The sequence below is a fragment of the Cyclospora cayetanensis genome, unplaced genomic scaffold (assembly GCF_002999335.1).
Source record: "Cyclospora cayetanensis isolate NF1_C8 unplaced genomic scaffold, CcayRef3 CcayRef3_contig_88, whole genome shotgun sequence".
Classification (NCBI taxonomy): domain Eukaryota; phylum Apicomplexa; class Conoidasida; order Eucoccidiorida; family Eimeriidae; genus Cyclospora; species Cyclospora cayetanensis.
This window is the reverse complement of record NW_020312761.1, coordinates 45031-54749: the sequence shown is the minus strand read 5'-3', so window position 1 is coordinate 54749 and position 9719 is coordinate 45031. Positions and strand designations below refer to the sequence as shown.

Sequence of the window (9719 nt, the reverse complement as noted above, 5' to 3'; positions counted from 1 at the left end):
ATGCTGGATTCTCTGTACGGAGACTTGCCGCCCCCGTCGAAGGGGGAGGAGGGAGACACGAAGAGCAGCACTCCTTCAGCACCCAGCGGCTCGCTGTTAGGATCTTTGTACGACGATCCAGATGATCCTGCGGAAGCCGCTGCGTCCTCAGCAGCAACTGCGAGCATTTCAGGCTCAACTCCCGGCGCATCCGGCGCGGCAGCAGCAGCTGCTGCTGCTGCGGCAGCTGCTGCTGCCGGTGCTGGAGCATCAGGGGCCGCTGCTACAGCGGACAGCAGCGGGACTGTCTGGGCAGCTCAGCGCCTCAAGCTGCTGACTCCTGCGGTAGTTCGCAGGCAGACACTTGCGAAGACAGCTCCGAAGCCGTCGCCTTCGCTGAACGTGCAGGCAGCGGCTGCGGATGCAGCCCTCGTCCTAGAGCGCTTGAAGAAGTTGCATGCGGGTGTCGTTGGCGCTGACGATCACAAGCCAGCTCATGCCTCTGGCGCGCGGGCAGATGGCGCCTCAGGCACTGCAGCGAAAGCGGCGACTGGCGCTGGCGAAGCAAGCAGCAGCAGCTCTTCAGAGCCGATCGTTAATGTGCTGTCGGTAACCGTTGGAGGGTCTACTCCCTTAGATCCAACGACGTGGGTTGCAGTGGGGCTTTGGCCTCAGGAGTACGACCCCTCGAAGCCGAACGATTATACAGCCATCCACAGAGAAAAAATGCGGCAGCAACAGAGGGAAGAGCTGGAACGGCTCAGACAGCAGGAACTTGACAAGCAAAAACTAGAGGAGGAGACTGCGCGTAGTGGTGCGTCCCCGTCTAGTGGACAGATGTCTGGTTTGCTCACTGATTTTTCCGTCTTTTCCATGTGCCCATTACCCCGTGGATCGTTTTTTTCATCTGGATGAACGTCGGGCCATGTGTATTGGCTGTGTAGGCGAGGTTCAAGCGAGCTCGCCCTCTGCCGCTGTAACCCCTGCATGTTCAGGTGTTTGTACTAGCGCTGCTTCTCCTCTCCCGCGCGTGTCTGTTGGCGGGAGAGTTTCGTGCGCTTCTTGCGGGGGCTGTGCCTACGCAAGCAGCAGCGGCTGTCGGGGAACGCTCTGCCGTCACGTGCGCAGTGCCTTGCTGCGTCGCTTTTCCTCTCCTGTCTTTCTCTCAGTAGATCTGCAAAGCCTCCGTCTGCATCTTCTGTGTCGTGCAGGCCCAGGCACTGAAGGCGCAGACGCCATCGCCTCCCCAGAGCCGCAAGCGCCTGTGCTGCCTTCGTACATCGACCCCAACAAGAAGACCTTTGCAGCTCGCATGATGGAAAAGATGGGGTGGAAGCAGGGAGAAGGCCTCGGTGCAAACAAACAGGGCATTACAGCGCCGCTTGTCGCACGGAAGACGGCCATGAGAAGTGGTATTATCGTCCAAGTAAGCGCAGTGGCGGGCAGACGGGGGCGGTCGTTGACTGCTGCCAACTCTAGTTTTGCCTTTTCTGCCGTCATTTTTGATGGCATGGATGCCCTTCCTTCGCTCTTCGTTGCGCGTCTAGTTCTCCCCGTATACCTGTGCTCTGCACTGTGGTCCCTTTTCGTGCGCTTCTTTCCCTGTTCTCACTCGCTGCGACCAAAGTTGAACTTGAGGATGTGTGAGGCCAGCCAGCAGCCAGCCTCCCTGCAATTCTGCGTCTTTTCGGTGATTGCCCTCCTGCTCCCTTCCTTACCGTTGTTGCCTCGTGCGGCTCTCCTTAGAGCACCTTGTCGGTTGTATCGAAGACCGATGGCCGTAAAATGTACCGCCGTAGCCTCAGGACTTGTTCTATGGTTCAACATCCTGCTTCTCTTCAAGGTGTCTTTGTTTGTTGCCGTCTTCTCAGCCTACGTATCTAGTAGAAGTGTTTCCTCTGCTTTCGTGCATTTAGTAATTCGCCCCGTTATTTCTAGATCTCGCCCTGTAGTGGATGCTTGTCTCATGATGCTCTGTGACCTTTGCTCTCTCCATGAAAGGGGAACAGCAGCTCGGCATATGTTTTACCGGGGGAGGGCAGGGGCAACTATACTGCCTTTGCTGTCTGTCTGTTGATACAGTAGTGGGCGTTTAACTGACTCCGCATGTGTATTGGTGGTTGTTGGCTCCTGCTGCTGGCTTGTTTCTGTGGTGCTTTGTGGAAGCAACACGCAGGCGTGGCCTGCATGCCTGTCCTGCCTCATAAAGACTAGATGGCAACGAACCTTTAGCGCTTAATCAAAGCACGCATACATCGTGCGTGTTTGTGTGCTGTGCCGCTGGTGCTTACTCACCCCCTCAGGGCCAGGAGGTCACTTCTTTAGCTCAGCTTCCGCGCGCCGTGACGTTCAACATGGCGCCTACCCGCATTCTTTTGCTTCTAAATATGGTGGGGAGGGGGCAGGTAGACTCGGACTTGAAGGAAGAAACAGAGGAGGAGGCAGCTAAGCTGGGCAATCTCTTGCAAGTGCGCATCTTCGAAGCTGCTGGCGTCCCAGATGATTGTGCTGTCCGAATTTTCTGTGAATATGAACGCAAAGAAGAAGCCACTAGAGCTCTTTTAACCTTCAATGGCCGCGCCTTTGGAGGGCGCACAGTTAAGGCCAAGTTCTATAGCGAAGAGAGATTTGCGCGGGGAGACCTTCGTCCTGATCCTGAACAAGAAGCTGACCAGCACGTCACGGTTACAATCTAGGACCGCACAAAGGACTTGAGGTGTGATGCCGTTAGGAGGAGTTCGCTTAGCACTGAGACGCGCACTATCGAGCCCGTCTCCCCAACCGGCTTTGCCTATTGGCGTTTGTGGGAGGCTGCTGTCAGTGGAGGAGCAGGAGGTGGCTGCTAGTGCTGCCTCGTTTCTAATGTTGTCTGCTGCGAAGAAGGACTCTAGAAGAAATCCAGGGGCTAATAAAAAATGCAGTGCCCTGTGGCCCTCCTCCCCCAAACATTTGGTGTGTCTTCCTGCTTGGCTTTAAGTGTCTGGTGCTTATGGGATGGATCCCTACGGTTTAAGAGCCGGTATTGTGTTCAAGACGCGGGTGCGAGCCTAAGGAGAGGGCCTCGTGGAAGTCTGTTGCTTTTTGGTGCTCATCGGTCTTCCTGCCTTGCTCCTTTGATTTCAAACCCGCAGAACGGACTCAAAGGCAGAGGGGCAGAGACACACGACAGTAATGCACAAGCAGCTTTTAGACAACCGGTTGATTGACTGGTGTCTTAGGGGTCCTTTTTAGATCGAAAACGCATGGGAGCTTAGCCGATAGAGGTGTAGACTCTTGCTACACTATTCCCAGGAAAAGAAAAAGGGGCTGCTACCGAGTCAAATGGGGTGCAAGGAAAAGGAGCAGGAATGAGCTCGAGGCAAGGGGGGCCTCCCATATTTGCTATTTTTGTTGCCTTTTCCGTTCCTCTTTCATGTGACAACAGTGCTTATGACGTTGACCATGTGACTACATCTTTCAACGGCGGAGGTCGGCCTATGTAAAAAAGGGCCCTGGAGGGCATGTGGTGGGTGGGGGTCGCACCCAAAAGAGTGAGCCGTCTCTTTTAAACGACGGATGGGAAAAGTATTGGGAAGCCCTTTTCAAATCTGGCGAGTGCGGCTCTCCCTGCCCTTCTGCGCACGCATCCTTCCCTGAAACAAGCAGCGCATCGGTTTAAAATAGTTGTTGGGGTGGCAGCAAGAACACCGGCATGAATACTGGCGGACACATGAATCTTTCTGGAGTAGTCATTGCGTGGCGATGTATTGTACAGGCCATCGCATCACTCCTATGATGAGAAGTCAGCTACTAGTGAAACTGCCTAGCAGTGGCATTACACGGAATTTGAAGAGGTGCTGTACGGTAAAATGCTGAGTAGCATAGAACAAGTGCTCGCCCCCACAAGTAATGAACTGCCTTCGAACTGTGTCTTGCATCAAAACGCTGAGCGCCTAACCCTTTTGTAGTTGCAGGAAAGTCCGCATGCTAGCAGCGCCATAGAATCTTCCACATTCACCTGGCCTCCTTGCTTTCGGCTTTCTCCCTGAGGGCACTTAGGCCAGAGATGCATCTGAGGAAGGCGTACTTTTTTGCTTGTTCTAATTTCTGAATCATCACCTCGCTGGCTTCCGTGAGAGCCGCAGACGCCAATTCGTCCGTTTGGTCATTACTGCATCAATCAGCGTGTTGAATGGTTCATCTCGATAAAATCGCTCCTCTGGCGCAGCATTTAGGAAACACCTGACTTCTCAAGTGCCTTCTTTAGACTGGCGGCGATGTACCTAACATGAATACCCCCCTGGAAAACTGTTGCCCAAAGCATAAGATCGGCGAGCCTCTCAAAGCCGTAGCTCTCACGATAGTCTAAAGAAGAATGAACGGCCAATGAGAAGCCCGAATGCACGAGCATCCTAAATTTAAAAGAAGCTACGTAGGGCTGGAAGGGGCAGTATGGAATAAGGGTTAAGAGAGGAAACCCTCAACGATACTGCAGGTCAATCATACATATTTCATTATCGCGCCTGAAGTATTGCATCAGATTTTAATTTGGAGCGTTGGCCGTTATTCACAATTGACTGAAGACCAACTTGACGGTACATCAGGAGCCCGGTGACTCCGAGCAGACCGAAAGCGGGGGCACGTATGCCTTTTAGTTTACTTGGCAGGTAGGTGCGTGCACGGGTGTACTTCTACTTGGTTCAGTAAAATCCGAAGCATTGGCAACGAAATGAACATACTGCGAAAATAGTGGAAGCAGGACCCCCCTCATTTCTACAGTTTACTGGCTCCAAGTGTCAGCTCCTGAACCTGACCGATCTCCGACCAATGGTCTATCGTTAGCAGATATGTGAAGCACAGCAGCACCGTTTCCTTAGCCCGTGTGCGGATGCAAGCTAAAATACCTATTTATTTGTGATAAGTGGAGACCTTCCACACAATTCAGCCATTGCGCAGGAATTCAGAGACTGTGCCGTTACCAGTAATACACGTATTCCAGTGCTTCCCACCGTTTATCCGCCCCCGCGGAGCTCCATTGAAATTTCTGTGTAACAGGGCGTAGAAGCATGCCATATTTACGGTTCTTCAGCGATAAACCATTAGCCTGTGGATGCTACCACTGCAAGGCGGATGAAACATATTTGCAAATGCACTGGATAACGTTGGAGAGTTGAGGAAAGTCCTTGTCCCCGTGTTGTGTTATTCATGACTAGAAAATTGCAGGCCTTCGCGAAATCATCGCCGCTTCAAAAGGGAGTGGCTGCAAGGCCCATCGAGAAGGAAACCATGAAAAGCGAACGTCGAGGGATACAGAAGCACAGACGAGTACAGACACCGTTGGGAAAGTAAGGACACGCGCAGACTACAGCCAACGCAGGCAGAAGGATGCACACTTCTAGGCGCTGCGATGTTTTTGTCGCTGTGCCTTTTTGAATGGAGTATCGTTGAAAATAGACTCCTTCTGTCGGCTTTAATGGACAAAATTCGCACCCAGCATAAAGCACTCCCTTCTTGGTCATTCTCCCGAGAATATGGGCACTACAAAGGCACGGATGCAGTCCGTTTGGATCATTGCGAGCACATTTGAGGTGCTGAAGGGGTGCACATAGCCACTACGGTGACTTGGTTCGCCACACACGCTCTAAGGGCAGGCAAAAGCGGACTCAAAATATTGCCCTATGTGGAGACGATTACTCGAAAAGTATGTTAGACCATAGAGGCATATAGTTCTGTGTAGAAGCACTCAGTGTACCGTGGTAGCCGAACATTTCAATCGAAGGGTGCGAGTCAGACGGTGCACAATGTCCATGGCTCCAGCCACTTGCGAAGCCGCAAACATGTAAAACAAATACAGTGAGGCACGGAAAGGAAGCAATACACAGTATGAATATCTTAATGTGGCTTGCAAAGCGCATGCGCTGTCTCAGCTCTCACATTGTAGACCTGCGCATGTTCGTTCCTCTTCCCTCAAATATTACGAGAATCCGTGCTTCAAAGGATCAAGGCAACCGGGAGATATCGATCTCCCTAGAAGAAAGGCTCATGTCAATCACAGCAGCAATGCTTTTGCTGAACATTCCTGATAAGGATTAACTGCTGCCTCCCAAGACTGAGAATCTAACGGTGGCATTCATCTCCGCTACGACTATATCTGGAACGACAGGCTTCCATGTGGGCCCAGAGCTGTCGCCGGCCCCTTTGCTAACGCCTCTCTCCTAGAAGTGTACATGAATAGAAATTCTGTTACTGGGGCCTTTTTCAAGATTGCACGCTGCACAGCTGTAGCCACTCAATTCGACAGGGCCAGCACCGTTTCTTCCTGTACTGGTAAATCGACAAGAGTGAAGGTAGGACACAAGAGGCGGCTTCACTACATTAAGGCTATCCTGCTTCCCTCTGTGGACCTATCACTCTGAATTTTCACACAAGCTGCCGTCCCAGGACGCCAGTTGCTAGGGAACATAGAGGGTGACGATGACACGCCCGTCCTAGTCAGTCTCTTTGGCAGGCGGAGCTACCAGAATGCCTCACTTAAGAAACCCCAACAGTAAATGTCAATATGCCGCCCCGCACCCCTCCACCAGCTAAAATCAGCTCTTTTTCTGCTGCAAAAACTACCGCACCGAGTGCCCCACCCCCATTCTTGCTGCCGCTGCGGTCGAGGACTTTCTGTAGTTGGCGTCCCAGTGGATAGCTATGTTTAACGCTTTCCGTACTGCCAATAAATATACTGGGATCTTCACCAAGATGTACAATGGCGCAGCGCATGCAAATAGCTGCAGCCTTGTCCTCTTAGGTCCCTCCTTAGACTTGACTTCGCGCTTGTCCCTGTAGAGTCGCGAGCACAAGGCCCACACTCTGCTACTGCTGCATCATACGTCTCAGTTCAGCGAACCGGCTGCGGTGATCAAAGCATGGAGAGCAAGCATCGCGTTCCATAACGTGCTGCTGAGGCCTCTACCTTCGCTGCAGCAAACGAGGCCAGAGGGGGGGGGAAAATTCGAAGGCCTTCTCTGGAAGGAGGCCTCAAATTCTTCTAAACGGGGCCTTAATGTCTCTGCCGCATCCGTCATGCCCCTGGCACTGCCGCGCGGCGGTTCTGCCCTAGAACCCCTTTACCGCAGATCGCTGACTTCCTCCGCTTCCGGATCGCTGAGAAAACAGACAACACATACTCAGACATACACGCAGCAGCCTCAAATACTCGTAGGATGCAGCTCCCCAGAGGCTCTCCTGCACTTCGAGTTCACGAACGCTAGAGGTGTACCGTGGCCATGCGATTGCACGCTACAACACGGCCACACCCCCGAAACAAGTCCACCTTGACTCGGCCCCTCCTATGTGTGCCTCCTGTCTACAAACTATACCCAGAAGAGGCAGGAGCGCGCGCAAAAAACACCCATGCCCTCGTGATTATCCCTTCGCGGAAGAGGCCCCCCGTCTGCAGACAGTGCGGCACTTCTTCGAGCCTCATCGTGAGCCCTAGCTCCATCAAGAAAGGGATGGCGAAAAGAAAGATACATGCTCCTCTGGTTCCCCCGAAAGATTTCGTCCAACCCCACTGGGTGCCCAGAACACCGGCGTCTAAAAGCCTCGTCTAAAGGCGCTCTGTGCGCTTCGGGAGCAGCATACTCGTGAAATCGCGCTTCCTCTTCGTCCACAGTGTCTGAAGATCGCCGGCCATACAACACGTACGGGTGCACGGGAAGTAGAGCGTGGATGAGAATGTTGAGACCTCCCGAGATAATCATTAGAATGCCACCCCAAAGGCCCAAGGTGTCAATTCCCAGAGGCAGAAGTCCAACCCTATCGAACACAACACCTCTCGCAATTGAAAACACACCTGTCTGTATGCATAGAGACTCCCGCCAAACTCAACCCGTGCGTGCCCCTCCACCAGCCCTCCAGGCACCCAAATCTAATGCAAAGGGAAGACAGAGGTTCGTCTATTTTTTTCCGCCGCTAGAGAGGGTCAGAGCATGGAGACTGCGGAAATTCACACTGCCTTACAGGATATACAGGATGCCTCTGAAGATGTACTCGCCCAAGAGGGGGCACACTCCCATAAGAACGTTGAGACCGTATGGGGAAAATTCACAGAGCAAACAAAGGGTTGCCAAGCAGATGAGATAGATAGAGACAATGCAATTGGTGTAATTCGCGGGTGCAGCCACAGTCGCAATGCTGCCAACCATCAGCAGCAAAGCAGAGGAGGCGGTAAAGACGCGCACCCCCAGTGGCAAGCCCTCGAGGAACGACTCCATTGTCTGTGGGGTCCTAGCGCTACACAGGAGGGAGGCAGTAGCAATTATGCAAGGAGAAGCAGCTGAAGAGCTGGCGCGACACACAGGAGGCAACACTCGCAGCTGCAGGGCAACTAATGTCTGGTCGGTTTCTGCATGCAGGTGTGGCACCACCCCATTGGAAGCAAGGATGGGCAAGCACAGTTCTGAATGCAGACCTGAACGAAAGTGAACTAGAAGGCACAGCTGAGACGGGAGTGCGGAAGTATTCCCACGGGTGAGTTCGAGCAGAACAGAAAGGAATTGTGGGTGGACACACTGTAACCTAGAGGTAGTTACAGCGCCCTAACGGAACAAGGGCTGCAAGAGAGAGATATGGAATGGCGCGCAGCCGTTTTGAAGAGCAGCAGGGGCCAGCTTAATGGTGATCAACCAACGACAGCTACGAAAAGCTCAGGAGATGAAAGAAAAGGTACGGCGTCGAAGAGGCACACACCAGTGCAGCACTCTCCTCCCATGAGGCTTCCTGGGAGTAGCTGTGCAGCCGATCTAAAATTGATTCAAAGATACGCTGTCATGAACAGGGAATGGGTCATCACAAATCTACAACACGTGCGATCTCCACTTGGATACATCGCATGCAAAAGCTTTCCACCGATGAGTACAGCCCCTAACCGGAGTGGAGTCTTCGCTATTCTGATCTAATAGATTCTTTCTAAAATATCGAACGCTTGTTTCGCACCGATTGACATGAATTTTCGCATGAAGGGAAGGTGTTGTGAGGGTAATGCACGGAGTGGTCAAAGCCATGAAAGCCAACTGCCTATGGACTGTCAGTTAGACGAATGATTTTGCCGCTGAATACTTTCACACCTTGAAGCAATGGATCAGGTAGCAACGAGAGAATGAGTTTTTACTTACCTTAACCACACTGAATAAGGTTTTGTGCCTGTTCATCCTTAGCAGTTATGCGGGACGCCACACTCGTACTGGTTTGGGCTTCGCTGTGGAATCCTATGTTCTTGTTGGGCTTGAAGCTCTACATGCCCCTCTACTTGCTCACTAATCTGCTCTTCTACCTGTTTCTATAGCTACTGCTGTGTTTAGTTGTGTATCCACCACCACCATGTAGCCCAAGTTCTGAGCAGCTCCATTGAAAGATATCCTACCGCATCCTGCCCTCTTCACTCTACAGCCTTCCGCAACAACGAGAAACGAGAGTCAGATAGGGTTCGTGGGGTTTTTGCTACTCTGCACCTAAAGCCCCATAGGGGCACACTTGACTCTAGACTATATGTTTCTACCAAGCTTGTATGAATATGGAGTTAAGTGTCTCCTTAGAGAGACCAGAGGTAAAGCTTTTCAGTCGGTAGCACCATAGGGTTCTACGCAGCCGACTAGGCTCCTCTTCAGCGCTTTCTACTACACTTACATTACATTTATCCAAGAGCTGTTAAAGAATTGACTAATTGTTTTTCACTGCTTGTACATCATTTTATTGGGGAATGCTTCTGGCTC

The 9719-nt window shown here is 52.2% G+C and overlaps 2 protein-coding genes across 2 annotated transcripts; one reads left to right on the top strand and one right to left on the bottom strand.

The window, feature by feature from the left end:
* On the top strand, positions 1 to 2675 carry LOC34621102 (SUPPRESSOR OF ABI3-5). The gene is made up of 3 exons (XM_026335982.1): positions 1 to 793; positions 1191 to 1405; positions 2283 to 2675. Exons 1-3 carry the CDS (start codon positions 1 to 3, stop codon positions 2673 to 2675), a joined length of 1401 nt encoding a protein of 466 aa, XP_026191767.1.
* Positions 2676 to 7073: 4398 nt separating this feature from the next.
* Positions 7074 to 8222, bottom strand: LOC113146985. Its single transcript, XM_026335965.1, has 3 exons — positions 7969 to 8222; positions 7591 to 7764; positions 7074 to 7110 (listed from the first exon to the last, which is right to left on the bottom strand). The coding sequence occupies exons 1-3, from the start codon at positions 8220 to 8222 to the stop codon at positions 7074 to 7076; spliced, it is 465 nt and encodes a 154-aa protein (XP_026191750.1).
* Positions 8223 to 9719: the final 1497 nt, after the last annotated feature.

Bases quoted from the DNA above. Each gene is read 5' to 3' on its own strand.
- LOC34621102 (XM_026335982.1), top strand. From the start codon at position 1: ATGCTGGATTCTCTGTACGGAGACTTGCCGCCCCCGTCGAAGGGGGAG. The intron at 794-1,190 runs GTGCGTCCCCGT...TGTGTCGTGCAG, and splicing joins GGAGGAGACTGCGCGTAGTG to GCCCAGGCACTGAAGGCGCA. The intron at 1,406-2,282 runs GTAAGCGCAGTG...TCACCCCCTCAG, and splicing joins GAAGTGGTATTATCGTCCAA to GGCCAGGAGGTCACTTCTTT.
- LOC113146985 (XM_026335965.1), bottom strand. From the start codon at position 8,222: ATGGAGTCGTTCCTCGAGGGCTTGCCACTGGGGGTGCGCGTCTTTACC. The intron at 7,765-7,968 runs GTAAGGCAGTGT...TGTGTTCGATAG, and splicing joins AGAGGCATCCTGTATATCCT to GGTTGGACTTCTGCCTCTGG. The intron at 7,111-7,590 runs GTATGCTGCTCC...CTGTTTTCTCAG, and splicing joins GAGGAAGCGCGATTTCACGA to CGATCCGGAAGCGGAGGAAG.